At 44.3% G+C, this 17332-nt stretch overlaps 1 protein-coding gene across 1 annotated transcript; it reads left to right on the forward strand.

The window, feature by feature from the left end:
- The first annotated feature begins 643 nt into the window (after nucleotides 1-643).
- On the forward strand, nucleotides 644-15509 carry REXO4 (REX4 homolog, 3'-5' exonuclease). The gene is given in 9 exon segments (XM_030207710.1): nucleotides 644-980; nucleotides 4620-4975; nucleotides 5912-6067; nucleotides 9502-9695; nucleotides 9938-10026; nucleotides 12034-12069; nucleotides 12071-12109; nucleotides 13782-13856; nucleotides 14605-15509. Coding segments are annotated over 9 exon segments (1257 nt in total). The 5' UTR covers nucleotides 644-797; the 3' UTR covers nucleotides 14734-15509.
- The last annotated feature ends 1823 nt before the right edge of the window (nucleotides 15510-17332 follow it).

Consider the following 17332-nt stretch of genomic DNA (forward strand, 5'->3'; position numbering starts at 1 on the left):
AACATCAAAGCATTACTTTGACAGTCTGACAGAGTGGGAGGGTGGGGGTATGCATGGGGACAACAAAGCATTTCATTGATATTCTAACAGGATGGGTGTTGGTAGGTGAGAGGAGGGTAATAAACTGAGAAATAAACAGAGAAATACAGCTTTATGGTTTATAATGGGTTAAAAAACCCAAGTCCTGTTTGTTGGATGTATTGGGGACAACAAAAAGCAGCTGCAGTCAAAACAATAGCCACACGAAGTCAAAGAACCATCAGCGCACACTGCAAGCTGTATTTTTATAGGTTGTTTGTAAGATGATCATGATTGTTAACTATGAAGATCTGAGGGAGAGAGAGAATAAGGCTGAGGGTTCATCGTTTTGCTCCTGGGGACTATGAAGATTGATTCTGCAGACTCCCCAGGTCCCCAGCCCGGCCGGGGATTTGAAGGTCTGATTTTCCTATGAAGTTTCCGTGAATGCAATGTGGCAACCCCACCCCAGAGCTGATCCCCCGGCCGGCACCAGAAAGGATGCAGTGTGTGTCACCTTGAAACTCTTCCCCCAGCCCGGTCCTTCTTTGCACGGCCGGCTTAGGTTTCTGGCCGAAACTGCTCCGCCACATGCTTCCTGCGATTCGAGTTAGTAATAGTATTAGTATCCGGCCCGGAGACTGGACGTGGGGGTGGGGGTGGGGGAAAGAGCATCAGTACCCACTCTAGGCTCCTCTTATTGAGGTCAGCGTTCATGTTTAACTCGTGTGCTGCTGAACGTATTTCCCGTGCTGAGATAAGGGTAGCAAGGTCTGAGCATGGCCACAGTAAAGCAGCAGGAGGCGAAAAGGAGTAGCAAGAAGAAGCGCAAGAAAATGGGGTGGAGGAAAGCAGCAGGCAAGGACGTGCAGAGGAAAGTGAGGAGCAGATCTCCAGCTACTCGAATTCTCCCCCCAAAGGCCCCCCAGGAGTTCTCCACCAACTGGAAGGCCCTGCAAGAAGTAAGAGGCAGTAGCAATGTCCCAGTCTTTAAGTACTGCTCATAATCAGTTTATGGTCAGCTTTCTATTAAGAAGTAGAGCTCTTTCCATCCTTTAGTCCCTTTTCAGACAGCAGAGGCATCACCGTATTATTGCTTGACTTTAGGAGCCAGGTCATAGCACCACCACTGTTCTTAGCTAGGTATCTAGGATGGAGCTGGTCATAGCATCGTTCATGTGCTTTCAAGCGGAAGCACCACCTAGTCCCTGTTACGGACATGGTAGATTGTCAAATCTGCACTCAGGCACAGTTATAGAGACACTCAGTAGAATATGTACTGAGCACCCCCAATATTCAGCAAGCTCCATCGTTATGTCCAGGTGGGGCTAATTTGTATTGTTTATCACCTCCACTCATTTTGAAATGCTGGTACCTATGTGGAGATGGGCTGGTAGCAATCAAAACAGTCAAAATGTTTAAAACGTTTCTTGAGTCACTGAAGTGATCCACCCGAATACATTTAAGGGTGGGGAAATGTAAAGATGGGAAGTAGTCCTGGATAGTTATTTTGTGCATGGTGCTGCTGTGGGAGAAATGAGAAACATGAGAGCAGAAGGACTGATTCTCCTAATACCCTTACAATAAGTGAACATAGGAGGTAGGTCCCTTTCTATCAGTTGCTGTCTTCTCAGGATCCTGGAAAGCAGTATAGCACTCAGCTTTTTTTTTTTTCATTAACATTCCATAATCCTCAGAAGATAGATCCATATTAGGCCAACAGAAGTAATTATCCCTGAAGTGTGATTCATGATCAATTCTGTTTTATCCATGAGAAAATAGCAAACTAACTTTATCCAGGACAGGGCGATTATGGGGCTTATTTTAGAAGCATCTCTAAGTGTAGATTGCATATACCTGTAAATGATTTCAGAAAGTCACTGTTCATGTAGAGATCCACACCATACAGAGATTTCAAGGAGATGTGGTTTGAGTATTGAAAAAACTCTAATCTTTTATTTCTCTTTTTACAAAGGGAATATATATTTGTGGGGAAAAAATTTCCTCATGAGTGTTTATAGCAGCTCAGAGGCACACACAGATTTTTAAAAAGTGGTCATTTTGGCCAGGGCCTTACATGGCGTATTAAGGGAGTAATTTTCCTTGATCTCCTGTTTTACATGTGCCTCCAAAATGAAAAATAATTAAAAAAATTGGAGCCTCATTGCAATATTAATTGACATTCCTTTTGAGCTAAATTTAGGGGTCCTTTTACTACGGTGTGCTAAATGACATGTAGCCCATTATATTCCTAGAAGTGGTGTAGTGAGTCCTTACGAAACAGTTGGATGCACTTGCATGTCTAGATTTGTAAAATGGGACAAATGCATATTGAAGCTGCTGAGTTTGTGCCACTCGTATATTTGCAAAATGGTGGGCTCCCACTGTGCATCACAGGCCAGTGTTTTGACCAAAGGCCTGCCTCAAGAATCTTTATTGGATGTGTTCTACAAACAATGTAAAAAATATCAGCGTATAATATCTCTATCAAACACAGCAATCAAGTATTTGATAGAGCTATTATATGCTGATATTTTTTACATTGTTTGTCCAGCACATCCAGTAGAGACTCCAGAGGCAGGTCTTTAGCCTAAACACAGGCCCGTGTTGAGTCAGTGGATACAATAAAGAATAGAATTTTACACTGTCATCCGTCAAGTGATTGGCACCTTCGTTGTTTGTGTGCCTGTGCTGTGTGTTAAGGTTGTTTCCTCTTTTTTTGGTCTCCCACTGTGTACACCAGCAAATACAGATACACTCCTGCATGTCTTTATAGGTATTTTATAAAAGGCTCTGCGTTCAGCAGACCTTTCGTAATATACTGTTAGAATTCATCACATCCTGATCTGGACATCTGAATTCCAATCTCAGTGTTCTGAGTAAAATGGGTCATCACATATCACCACACTGTGCATTTTAGTCTGTTAAGGTTAAAATGAAACCTTAGCAGAACAAGATGGCGTCTTGAAGAGAACACAGGAAGCGTCTCTTTCTCTCCTACCGCCACTGTCTTTGAAAGCGTTTCTTCCTACTTCAATGCCCAAGAGGAGGGGTAAGCAGCGTGTTGGCCCCGCAACACCTGCTGTACCGAAGGTTGGACCAATGGACCGCTTTACTGCAACTGGACGCTCTCTAGGGCAAGATTCCTTGCTGCTGGAGGGAGCGGTGGGAGGTGACCCGCTACTCCAGCCCGAGATTGACACCTCGTTTAGCCCTGATCTTCGGAGTCCACCACCTATGCCAGCATTGGACCCGCGAAGTGCATTGGAGGCCCCGTGCGACAACTCTCAAGGAGGGCTCCCTTCTGTGGGGGCAGGTTGCAATGTAGGAGCACTGGCTTTTTCCAGCCAGGAAGCGGAGGAACGGGTAGGAGCCAGCTTTTGGTGGACTCCAAAGTGGCAGGAGAGGGACAGCCCATGGAAGGGAAGGAGACTGAAATTGCAGCTCTCAGTAAGTCCTACTTGCCTGAAAAGATCACTCTTGAAAATATATGGGAAGTTCTTTTGGGACTGGAAATTTCCTTTTCACAAAAACTGATTTCAGTGAGCCAATGTTTTAAGGCTCCTTTAGAAAAAATAACTGTGTTAGAAACAAAAGTTATAATTGCTGAAAAAAATATTGAATCTAGTATGGGTGAAATAGATAATCTTCAGCAAGCTCATATGAGTCTTATAAAAGAAAATAAGCTGTTGCAGTACAAAATTGAAAACTTGGAAAACAGAGAGCTAACACTCTACGTCGGATAAATTTTCCCAAAATACCATCAATAGCTCCTCTTATTACCTTTAAATAATATTTTCAAGAGATATTGAAGATTCCTGAACAAGCATATCCGCCAGTCTCTAAGATATATTACTTGTTACCATGTAAAAAGAAAGATACTAATCAACCTATTGTGGAAGGAGCTAATGTTTCCTTTGATACTCTAAATCTCACACAATTGATTGAAGAGGATGAGCTGGGTATTAAACTAGCAACGTTAATAGTAACATTTGTTCTACAACCTGACCGAGATTGGGTACTAAGGCAATTCTTCTGACATAGGGAAGAACGTTTTATGAACTATAAGATTAAAATGTTCCCAGATGTTGCTAGAACAACCCAAAAGCGGCGTCAGTTTTTTCTTAAGCTTCGCCCTAGGGTTTTACAAATGGGTGGTCTGTTTTGGTTGAATTTTCCTTGTAAATGTGTACTGAAAGTTAATTTTGGTTAAATATGTATTCTATGATCCAACACATTTAATCTCCTTTTTAGATTCAAGGACTGTGGTGTCTCCACCCACGCAACCAGTAACAATATCTTCATCTACTCCGTAGTATTGTATGAATGGTCTAGTTTCTCTTCTATTTCCTTTACTTATTTAAGTGAAACCTATTTCATGAAATTGTGCCTTGTTCTCCCTCCTACTAGTGGACTAGAGATCGGAAAGATTACTTATTTCCTCTATAACTGTGTAATATGATGATAATTTTTCTTTTTCTTTTCTGTATCTTTTCTTATCAAGAGTATTCTCGATTAATATGTGAATATATAAAAATAAAATAAATAAAAAAAATGAAACCTTATGATTAATTGGTAAGCTTATATATGTTGCCTTCCAGCTGCTCCTGCAGAAAGCGGTCAGCCTAAAAGTGCCTTCCCCTGCACCACCAGAGGCTGCTCAGACATCACAGGCATGTTCTGAGGCAAGGAAGAAGGTCAAAGATCCGAAATCTCAAGAAACTGCAACTAAGAAAAAGAACAGAAGCGTAGAGAAAACCATTCCTGGGGATCAGGTTCCCAAAAAGGACAGGAATGGTGGTGTTACGTTAGCCATGCCAGCATGTAGGGCCTCGAGCAATGTGAAAGAAGCCAAACCACCAGAAAAGAGGAAAAATAACAGCACTGGGAACAAAGGCAGTGACATGAAGCAAAAGAGGAAGAAATCCGAGGCAGAGGAAGAACATCCCTCAGCAAAGTAAGGATTTACTGCACATTCACAGTGTGCAATCATTGTTTTGGCAGTGCAGTATCACGATCAGAAGGACTAGTGGCTTCTTTTAATGACTGAGGCACATCAGCGAAGGAATAGTTTAGTGGCTAGAGAAGCGGAAGCCAAAGTTCAAATCTCATTTCTCACATTATTATAATTTGTAACTTTTAATAGTGTGCTATCCTTTAGCTTGATCTTATATCTACCGTAATGTTTAAAGATTGCTTTGATGCTTTAGGGGAAGGTAGTATAGCACATAATTACAGAATACTAAAATAAACTCCTTGTGACCTTGGGCAAGTCACTTCACCCTCTGCTGCCTCAGGTACAAACTTGTATTTTCATCTTGAACTAGTAAAGTGTACAAAGTGAAAAGCTGCCATAGGGTGATGACATCATTTATTTTACTCTCTTGTCTCTGGGGGAATCCCCATCAAACCACATTTTCAGGATATTCACTATGAATAAGCATAAGACAAGTTGACATGCAAATTTATCCCATACATATTCATCGTGGAGATCTTGAAAATCTGCCTGGATGTGGATCCCCCAGGATAGGTAAGGGGAATACTTCTCTGTATAAAGCAATTCAGTCAAAACTCTGATGTCATTATCTATGAGGTAGTCTGTTCCACTGTGATTCATCTTGGGTCTTGCAGGTGGTCAACAGCGTTCAGTGATTTGACATATTTGACTTGTGGACTCCTTGGTCTCGTGTTACTCTGGCAGTTGCAGCATTTTATGGACTTTTTTTCTCTCTTTCTGTACTATTTAGTAGTTCTTTTCTGTTTTATAATAAACTGCTTTGACTATATTCTGAAAGGTGATACATAAGTACCGTCATAAACATAAACAGCTTGCTAAGCAGGTGATATTCATAGCATAAAAACCATACACTTGTATTTTTCCTCTTGCATACAGAGCAGATATCTGGTTTGATGATGTGGATCCAGATGATATTGAAGCTGCAATTGGTCCAGAAGCAGCAAAAGTAGCCCGTGAAAAGCTGGGCATTACAGAAAATACAGCACAAAGGACAACAGAAAAGGTGCTGGTAAAAGAGAAAGCCTTCAGTGGGTATGTTGGAAGCTAAACTGCAATGGAATCCTTTCCTCAGGATCTGCATTTCCGTTACATAGCTTCCCACTATCCCAGAACCTGTGGAATAGTTGTGTCCATCAACCAATAGGTGAAGATACTGAGCTGAGACATATCTCTCTTGACATCCAGTCCAGTTCCTCAGCATTTTCTATCTCTAGCAGGTAGATGGGCACATTTTTCAACCTTTGGTTCTAAGTGATTTGCTCCTGGTCCAGTTGGTTCCCAGTTGAGCTGTGTGGGTGGCTTGAGTCTGCAGAGTCATACCTGGAGGTCTTCGAATCCCTCTCTCTGATGCCCCACAAATTTACTTCTTCCCTCCCTTCACCTTTCTCCTTTTTCGTGTGGAGCTGTCCTTTTCCAATAAAACAATCTTTAAAAAAAAAAAAAAAGGGAAAGAGGTTTCCTAGAGAGCATGGGACAGAGTATCAGTCCTGATTCTTTCTCATCTGTTGTAAGACTTGTGGAGACTGTGAGCTTGGGGGGGGGGGGGGGGGAGCAACTGGCAGTGGTAAGTCCAACTAAAATTTGACTTAGAACTGTTTGGAGGACTGCAGGTTCTACTTGGTGCAGGGGTGGGATCCTGACTCACTGCTTGGGACGCGTTGTGCTGCACTGGTGACAGTTGGGGTGAATGGCAACATCCAAAGAGGCAGTTAAGCATTTTCCCCTCTGTGGGACCTGCCGGCTGGTGTTGGGACGTTGCAGTGTGTGCAAACCGGGAATCCTGTGGGACACAGAGGAAATGGTTGGCAGCAGCATATCTTTGGATTCGGTACAGCATCCAAATATGCCGGGATCTTCAGACTCTCTCCGGAAGGCCAGTGCACAGTTTGATGCAGGAGAGCATGTGAACAGGCACCATTTTATCAGGGCTGACTGTTAGTGAGCCATTTTATTGCCTCAGAGCCCAACAGAGCATTCAGCTGTATTGGGAACTTTGTTTAATCTGGAGTTTATATTGCTCTTACACCAGGCCTATTTACTGAATCAGGAACAGTCAAAATTGCTGCAAGGTGCTTCAGTTTCTCGCCCTGCTGCCCCTCTGGCTCCTAAGAGATCTCGGACCTCCAGGAATGGCCAGTTAAGGCTATCTCTGCTTCTCCCTCCTTATCTGATGTGGCCTCAGTCTATTAATAAAGAGGAGACATCACTGAAGGAGCTGTTAGAGGAGGGAGATGATCTGAAAGAACTGAGGTTATTTCATAAAGAGCAGCTCAGTACTCTTATTTCTGAGGCACTAGAGGTGTTTTCCATTGAGGAGGCTTCTACTTCAGCGGCGTCAGGCATTCTATCTTAGTCGATTATGAGCGGGCTTAAAGATCCTTCTAAGGCCTTCCTGATGCATCCAGACCTTCAGGACCTGATTACAGCAGAATGAGTCTCACCAGATGCAGGGCTGAGAGTGGAAAGAGCTACGGCTCTCCTCTACACATTAGCTCTGGAAGAGAAAGATAAATTGTAGTGTCCCGGGGTGGGCTCCCTGGTTATGGCAGTGACTTAGAAAACCACCTTGCCAGTGAAAGACGTACAGGATAGGAAGCTAGAAGACTTGCTGAAACAAGCATTTGAAGTGGCCTCTTTTGGCCTTCAAGCAACATTGTGCATCTCATTTGTGGTCATTCCCCTTTTTGTTCTGTTAGTTGGTTTTTGCAAAGGGGGCACTTTGGCTTTTTTATTTTTTTTGTGCGTTTTGGTAAACAGAAGCTTGGTGTTAATGGCTTCCAAGCCCACAATTGCTAGATGGCTGAAGAAGACTATTGCGTCATCTTATTTGCTTGCAGAGAAGCAGGCTCCTCAGGCCTTGTGGGCTCATTCTACAAGACGTACAGTGACATCCTGGGCAGGGACTACCTTACTGTCTCCGGTGGATATTTGCAAGGCGGTGACGTGGTCGACTCTGCATACCTTTGCCAAGCACTGCAGGGTGGATGTTACGACTTGCTGGGAAGCCAGTTTTGGGGCTTCGGTCCTCAGGGCGGCAGCGCCAGGATTCCACAAGCTCTAGGGATTGCTTTTGAACATCCTGCAGGTTCTAGAATAGTGGGAAGCTGTGTAATGGAAGGAGAAATTAGGTCTTGCTTGATAACTTTCTTTCCATTAGTCCTTTCCAGTATTCCAGAGGCCTGCCCAAGGTTTCTGAGATGTTTAGTTAGTGTGAAGTAATGGGTCAGCTGTCACCTTGCTTAGTGGTTTTCTGCATTTCTCTTATTCTATACAAGTTGTCCAGAAATGAGAGAGGTCCACACGTTTGTTTGCTTGTTTGGTTAGTGTTAGGTTAGTGAGTTGTTTAAGGTGCTTGTGTTTATTATGACTTTATCCTTACTTCTTGTCTACATAAGTACTGAGGAGCTGGACTGGATGCCAAGAGGGAGATGTCAGCTCAGTTTTCAGTTCTATCCTGCTGGTTGATGAACACACTATCCCACAGGTTCTGGAATAGTGGGAAGGACTAATGGGAAGAAAATTATCTAGTAAGACCTAATGTCTCCATCCCCCCCCCCCCCCCCCCCCGTTCTATTGTGTTCTTACGACAGCAGTTTACTTCATATGTTGATATTCTCAGATGTGCTTTGCGCACCATCTCTGGTCCTTTTCTGATCTTGGGTTGGATGTGGAAGCCCACAGGAAGTGTATTATTTAACATGTTGGTGTTGGGAAAGGGGGGGGGGGGGAATTATGAGAATTTCTGCATTGCATCAGAGTGGGGTACTGAAGGGGAAAAGAAAGCTTATCAACTTCTTTTCCATACACGTACAGTCTCTTAAGGTCTCCTTTTCATGCATGTTGATTTGGTTTTGAGGAGGCTTCAGTGGTCCAGGTAGCACGTGACTCTAGTCAGCTTCCTGTGTAATGAATGTGCTGCATTAATCTCCTTCATCTTCACATCTTAAGCTCAAAAAAGCCATGGTCAAAGAGAACTTGTTACTGGAAGTGAATCCCTTACATTCTCTTCATCCCTCCCAAAAGGTGCATACATGTTTTATAAAATATTCTTGAAGATCTGTTATTCTCTGGCCTTGCAGAAATCTGTTTTTGTGTGTGTGTGGGGGGGGGGGGGGGGGGGGGGGGGGGATAGTTAGGGTGATTCACAATGGTGGGAGTTGGTTTCTGCCTGCTTCTGTTGCAATTTGTGTGAGTGTCAGGTGTCCATAAGGAATGAAGGAAGGGGCAGCAGTGTGGAACAATGACAGGGGCATAGAGCTGCACATCCAGATACCTAGGTTCAGTTCTCTATTCACCACATTGTGATCTTGGACAAGTCATTTCACTCCTCTGTATGCATAGCTTGTAAGCTGAGGCTTGGGCACTGCAACCATGTGAATCATCTGTACAGCGCTGTGTGCAATAATGGTGCTATGGAACAGTAATGTGAATGATTGATTAATTTGAGCATATTCTCTTTTTCTAAGCCTCACAAGGGCTGTGGCTATGGATTGTGAGATGGTGGGCGTTGGCCCAGATGGTGAGGAGAGCATAGTGGCTCGTGTCTCCATTGTCAACCAGTTTGGGAAATGCATTTATGATAAGTACGTCAAGCCCAGAGAGAAGGTCACGGATTACAGGACCATGGTCAGTGGGATCCGGCCAAAGGACATCAAGAATGGTGAGTGCTTATGTCTCAAATGCCCACTGGACATGTGTTTTTCAAAAGAGCCTGTGTACAGGAACATTGTTTATTTTCTGTTACCTATGAATAGGCTCCTCCACTCTCCTAGTATTTCTTTGGTACTCGGCACAGAGTTTTACAGACTGCTCAACTGAGAATCCATGCTATAGTCCTAATGTAAAAGTCCTTGAGGCAGGTCTCAGCATTAATTGAGAATATTTTTTGTGTTGCTTTTCCAGGTGAGCAGTTTAAAGTAGTTCAGAAAGAGGTGATGGAGATCCTGAAGGGAAGGATTTTAGTTGGTCATGCGGTGCACAATGATTTAAAGGTATTTCACATACTTCCTTGATTTTAGCTTTGCGTCATATGATGCTGATCAGTAGGTGGTTTTATTTTCAGATTGATATGTTGGAATGAAGTCATGGTTAGGGTTACCATTCGTCCGGATTTCCCCGGACATGTCCTCTTTTTGAGGGCACCGTGGGGAGTCCGGGCGGATTTCCACATTTCCCCGATTTGTCCGGGTTTCGTCGGGATGGGTCATCATCACGTCATCATCTGACCTCGTCCTCTGACCACCTGGCTGACTCCTCTGATGCGTGGGCCGACGCAGGCAGGCTACACAGGCAGCGTCTGTGTGTGTGTGTGTGTGTGCGTGCCAGCCAGCGCCTGCCTGCCTGCAGATCAGCATCAGCTGATGATGACGCTGCACGCTGCAGGCAGGCGCAGTTACTTCTGTACTGCAGCTTGCCGCCTTCTCAGCCTGCCTTAACCGAGTCGACGACGACGAGGCTGCAGCGTGAGCGTCTCTGGACGGTTTGGACGGAGCAAGTGGACGGTCTGGTGTCTGTCTCTGTGTGCCCCTTGCCTGCCTTGCTGCCCTTCTTAGACGCCGCCATAACCTGGCTGAGGTAAATAATAACTAGTAGTGCTGTAGATCGACGATCTTTAAAATTCAGATGGGGGGAGGGGAGGGACCCTGGAACTTGAAGAAGGAAGGGAGGGAGAGAGGGGGCAGGGCAGGGGGGCCTGGAATTCAGAGGGAGGGAGAACTGGGAAGGACGGGAACTGGAACTGTCGGGGAGGGGAGGGGGAGAGGAATGCTGCATCACCTGTAAAAAAAAAAAAATTTTCAGCACCCCCAATGCTGCATTATGCTAGAAATAAGAAGTGGATTTTCCAAGACAGTCCATGCTAAGAATGGCTTTCACCTGCAGTACCGATTCAGCACTCATCCCCTTTCCTCACCCTAGTTCTGTCTATTAGCTTTTTCTTTTAGGAAATTATTGAAACCTTTTTAAAACCCTGCAAACTAACTGTTTTACCACACACCCTCTGGCAACAAATTCCAGAATTTAATTACATGTGAGTGAAGAAATATTTTCTCCAGTTGTTTTAAATTTACTACTCAGTAGTTTCGTTGCATATGATTCCCTAGGCCTTGTATTTTTGGAAATAGTAAACAAGCAATTCATGTCTACTCATTCCTCTCCACTCATTATTTCATAGACCTCTATCATACCTCCCCTCAGCTGTCTCTTTTCCAAGGTGAAGAGCCCTAGCCTCTTTATCCTTTCTTCATAGGGAAGTCTGACATAAAATCGTGGCTCTCCTTGGTAGGGTTACCATGAGGCTCATTTTCAAAGCACATAGACTTACAAAGTTATGTATGTTACTATGGAACTTTGTAAGTCTATGTGCTTGAAAATGAGCACCCATATGTCCAGTTTTACCTGGACATGTCCTTTTTTGAGAACACGGCCAGGCATTCCAGGTGGGTTTTGCCAGCCTGCCCGTTTGCCAGATTTGCGGATGAACGGGCAGGTGGAGGGCAGACAGCTGGGCGGTCCTCAGGGTGTCCTATCCTCTCCTCCTCTCCTTTACCTTACTGTGGTGCCCTGGTGGTCTAGTGACCTCTTCAGGGCAGAAAGAGCCCCCTCTTTCCTGCCCTGCACACCTACAGACTGTCTTGCTCCCTGTGCCGCTTCAAAATTGCTGCTAACAGTTCATGCGGCAGCCTCGCGAGGCTTCCATAAAGTCTTGCATAGGGGGTGGGGAAGGGGTGTGGCAGGGGGCGGGGTATGTGTCCTCTTTTTTTCTTAGGGCAAATATGGTAACCCTAGTCATGGTTATGATGGGGGGAAGGGCGTGGGAGGTGCACTTTTATTCTTTCAATGATAAAATGGAAGACTTCACTGGTTTTGTAACACTAGTGCTTTTTGTCTAACGTAATATTCAGTTGAAACTAGAAATCAAATTGTTTTTGAAGATAATTGTATATACCACTTCATTTTGTGTAACTTTAAAAACATTAGACTTTTTTTTAATCTTCCAGATTCTGTTTTTAGATCACCCAAAGAAGAAAATTCGCGGACACACAGAAACATAAACCTTTTAAACGAATAGTGAAGGTAGTATGAAATCACTGTTTCTTAATAAATACTTCAGCTAGCCAGGATCAGTATCTGCACACACATTTTGTATCCAAGTGAAGTGTATGTGCTAGACATGTTTCACTAATTATCTGTTGTGGACTCTGGTTCCTGCTTACTCCCAACAAATCATGAATGGCCCTGTTCTTCCAGCACATCTGTCAGGGGCTCTCCTGGTGGACAAATTTGGCAGAGTGTTGGCATCTCTGTTAGAGTCACCTACCAAATTTTAGCCAAGTCTGTTTTGCTGCCAGGGATATATTACAAGTACAGACAATATAAAAATAAATGTGGGCTTGAAAAAGGTGTGTTAGTTATTCAGATGGTAATTTTGTATGTAGCAAACACCATCCCCCATACTAGAATATGCCCAGTTTGCAGTGAATTTACAGCACAGTTCATTAACAGGAGCAGTGGCATTGCTGGGGGGGGGGGGGGGCGGGGGGTGCGGTCCACCCCGGGTGCACGCCGCTGGGGGGGTGCCGCGCGCGCCTGTCCTTCATTCGTTCCATGCTCCCTCTGCCCGGAACTGGTTACTTTGGTTTGGGTTTGCTTGGGATGATGGCTGCGCGGAGTAGGGAAAGAGACAAACCTCCGAGGAATCTTGACTTAATGCTCTTCTGTTCTTAATCTAACCCTCTTTGAGCTGTAGCCCTGCATGCACTGTTGCTTGGCTTCCTTTCTCCTCCTGGGCCAGTACTTCAGCGACCTGAAGCAAGAACCATGAGCTGTGATCCTCATGCTTGCAATAGGCAAAACAAAAAAACAGCATGAAACCGTGCGTGGGGTCGTAGCCCTGCGCGCACCACTGCTTGCTTGCTTCCTTCTCCCTTTCCAAAATGGGAAGTTACATTCTGAGGGGAGGGAGGAGGAAGGGAGCTGGCAGCAGCGCGTGCAGGGCTACGGCCCCCGCGCATGGTTTTGTGCTGTTTTTTTGTTTTGCCGTGAGGGTCAGACTCAGAGTGAAACGTCCAGCCGCAGGGAAGCTGACGCTGTCAGGAAGGGATCTGAGCCACTCGAGCCCCACATTTTGGGAGCCGGTGTTAAAGTTTAACAACTGTTTTTAAAAAAAATAGCAACCAGCTCTGGTGAGCTGGCTCCAGCACCAACTGTCTGTAACCGACATAGAACAAGCTTTTCCAATGTTTTTAAATAAATAAATTCAGCACTTTTCCAAGTTTGTCCTGTATATTAATCATTTGTTGAGTTTTGAGCTTTAATATTAGCCATCCCCAGTGCACACTAGTCTTTTACCTGAAAGGTGTGTATGTTCTTTATGTGTTATGCATAAACCATGGCAAACAACTGGAATTTGTTTAACAAATACTTTTCTAGCCTTTTCTGTGCCAGTGCACTAATTAAAATAAGCACACATTCTTAAATCTGAGGCTAAGTGGCCCTCCTGCCCTATCCCCAGTTAGCCTAGTCCTGACCCGAGTTAATTGCTGTGTTTAATGCCTATGAGAGCCTATGCTGTTGTAAACTTGTGGATACTGTTGAAACCAGAGATTTAACAACAGCAACTTCCAGAGATGAGCAATGTTGTGTATAAAAGTACACAGTTGGGTTACTACCATAGGGGGTTGGGTGGGGTGAGCTTAGTCTTGGTAATTTGAGGTTAGAACAGGGTTTCATTTTTTGCCTGTTATAGAGCGGGAGGCCATCACTGAAGCTGTTGTGTGAGAAGATCCTAAATGTGAAAGTGCAGACTTCAGAGCACTGTTCTGTGAGTATTCCTGTCATGGTCACTGTCTTCAATTCGGGTTTATTTTTTGCATGTTTATAAGATGGCCATCCTTCCTCAGTCACATCATGTGTACTTTTTACCTGGGCTGGTGTGCTCTTCCCTTCCCAGGCACCTTCCTTGATGCTGGCTCCCCATAAGCCAAAGGAGGTTAAAAACACCTTGCCATGTCACATGCTGGTAATTCAGTTTTGCTTGTGATTGGGTTGCCCCACATCAGGGTTTAAGTTTGTGACAGAATGTTCCAGAATGGTATTCTGATACCTTTATGTAAAAGAGCTTATTGATACAGAAAAAAAACAAGGCATTTTTAACACAACTTTGGTGGGAAGTGGGAAGATGGTGAACCTTTACAAAGTTCACAGGCTCCATCTCCTTATGGTTCTAGGAAACAGTTGTAATCAATTGGAAGCCAGCAGAGATGACGTTTGTGCCGTGAGAGGTCCCTGCGAAGTGCTTTAGATGCAGTGTGTTGGGGATGGGTCTGTGTTCAGGTGCAGAGGCATGGTACAATCCATGGAGTGCTATAGGGAGAAGATCAGGGTATTACTGTAGTGGTCTAGAGCTGGGACCCTCCTCCTAAGTTAATTGAATATAGATACATACCAATTCCATCATAAATTGATGTGTGTCACAGTTTCACATCCTTTTCATCTACAGACTAAGCTTTGTTCTATAATGATGCCTAGGATATGTGTTTATCAATCTTGGTGCTTTCTTGCTTCCCTAGGTACAAGATGCACAAGCAGCCATGCGACTGTATACCCTAGAGAAGAAACGATGGGAAGCTGAAATCCGAGCAAGGAACACAACACAGAAATCAGCTACAGAGCAGAAGCCAAGTAGTCTTTCTACATGATTCTTGGCAGTTAACAAGGAAATGAATACTGCATATGTGAATCAGACTCAAAGGCTTGTCTCACTCAGTATCCAGTCCTCTTCAGCTGCAAGACAGGTTCCTCCAAACCTTTTCGGTGATGTTGTGCTGGGGGGATGCAATCTCAATGCAGTATCATGTATTTCTGAAACTGGTGCAGATGAGGTGCGCACACAGTTTTCTGCAAATAATGAAAGTTGAGGAAAACAGCACCAGCTACTGCAGAGAAGCTTCATCATGATTGTATTAGTTCAGTCAGGAATCCAGACTTATGACAAGACTGTTCTGATGTCTGCATGAGACTTTACTGCTCTGGAGTTTTAGCAAGGATGTTAATGAGAACACGAGTATCAGTTTCATTCATATGTCCCTCCTGCTGGGGCTGGTGTGTTGGGTTTAAGATTTGGGGAAGGAATTTGGGATTTGGTGAGTTACATAAAAAAAACAGTAAATATTTTTTTTTCTTTTCTTGGTCCTGGTTAGCTTACAGTCTGTTGCTACCTAAGGCAATCTGACTTGCCCAAAATAAAATGCAACAGTGGGCTTTGTACCAGACTTCCCTAGTTCTGAGCCCAGTACTCTTAATTATTAGGCGGTTCCTTCATTCTGGTGTTCTGCAAAGTTTGGAGAGACTTTTCAATGATATATTACATTGAAAGCACATGAGTTGTATTGAGTGTTGTATGAAACAATTAAATGATCCTCATTTCCTAAAGCAGTGGCAAGTGAAATGCTGGCCATTGCCGGTGGGACTTTTATGTTCTAATTTGAGTGCTGTTTTCTAAGACACAAAATTTCCATTTCAGATAAGTAAAAAATATATTTGTACATTGTCGTTGAGGTTTGTAAAGTTTCTGTACACTGAGGTTTTTCATATGAAAATGGAAGACTTTTATGCTGATGACTTGATAACCCTATGTGAATAGCAAATTTTTAAAGTATGCAGTGACAGGGGATCTGAGGCTTTTTTCTTTTCCATTTTTTCTGGATAGTGTGTTTAAAATACTGTGCTCATCTTTTGCAAGTGCAGTTTGTTGTATCTGAAAGCTGCCAATACATTCACTTTGAATGGAGGAGTGCCATGGAGTGCTCTTTTTATATAAGAAATAATTTACAAAGAATTATTTATTATTCATATTGATGTAATGCAGTGGTTCCCAAACCTGGTCCTGGAGGCACCCCAGCTAGTCAGGTTTCGAGATATCCACAATGAATATTCATGAGAGAGATTTGCATGCACTGCTTCCACTACATGTAAATCTCTCTCAAGGTAAGGGAGAAGATGGAATCTGAGGATGGAAGCTGCTGGTGGTGGTGGGGATATTCATCCACGGAGAGGGAAGAAACTAGCCTTTCTAATTGGGGAATTCTGCACAAGAAAATAAAAAAAAAAAGTGTGCAGGATTTTCAAATATTTTGTGCAGCATTCCTCTAGCAGTAACTCATTCATACTGTAGTGATACTTGCAGACAAGCTGCTATGACAGGACAGCCTTTTGATGGCATATCTCTGTGACTCTTCTTTCCCCACCCCCCAGTTTACATGTTTAGAAATACCAAGATAGAAATTCCTCCCACTAACTTTAAACAAATGATGCTGCCTCAGGCCCACTGCTAACATTTTGGGGCCAATATTCAGACCACAGGAGGTAGTCGGGCTGCCTCCTGCAGTCAGCGCCAAGCCTGGATCTTCAATGCCAGGCTGTTTCCAGTAACTGGCATTGAATATCCAGTTTATTTTTGGCCAGTCCCACCTTAACCAGCCAAGCTGCTATTCAGTAGTGGACAGTTAAGTTGGAACCAGCCAAAGATATTCACTTGGCCAAACTCATGCTGAAAATCGCCAGATAGCTGGTTATATTGCACGATATAACTGGCTGTCCGCTAGCTGTGAATTTTCAGTGGCCCATGTCCTGCTGAAAATTTGCAGATAGCCAGCTTAGTACCATTAAACCAGCCAGGCACCATGCCCTGCGGCATTTGGAGGCAGTGGTGGCGGCGGCGGCACTGGGGTCGGTGCTCTTCATAGCATGGAGGTGGCACTTCTGCAACAGGATGAGGTGAGGGCGGTACCAACTCCATTACCTGCCGCTTCAGAAGGACTCCTACAACCGGCAAGTCCTGATGCTGGGTTTAGATGGAGCTGGGAAAAGCAGCATCCTGCACTGTCTGACCACCAATACTGTCAAGGAGCGCCCAGAGCCCACCCATGGATTTAATTCACTTTGTGTCAACACAGAGGGCTTCAAAATAGACCTTCTAGAGATCCCTGCTTGTTCCAGTACACCCAGCTTCTCCCTGCTTGTTCCAGTCCATCTGCTCCAGCTTGTACCAGTCTGCCTGATCCAGCTTCTCCCTGCTTGTTCCAGTCCATCTGCTCCAGCTTGTTCCAGTCCGCCTGACCCAGCTCGTCCCAGTCCGCCTGCTCCTGCTTGTTCCAGTCCGTCTGATCCAGCTTGCTCCAATCCTGCTGCTGTGCTCTCCACCGCACTCACCTGTTTCTGCCTGCCTGCTAGCCAATCAACCTCCAAATTATTCCAGCTTGTTCCAGTCCTGCTGCTGAGCTCTCCACCGCACTCACC

Source organism: Microcaecilia unicolor, chromosome 6, assembly GCF_901765095.1.
Source record: "Microcaecilia unicolor chromosome 6, aMicUni1.1, whole genome shotgun sequence".
NCBI classification, from domain to species: domain Eukaryota; kingdom Metazoa; phylum Chordata; class Amphibia; order Gymnophiona; family Siphonopidae; genus Microcaecilia; species Microcaecilia unicolor.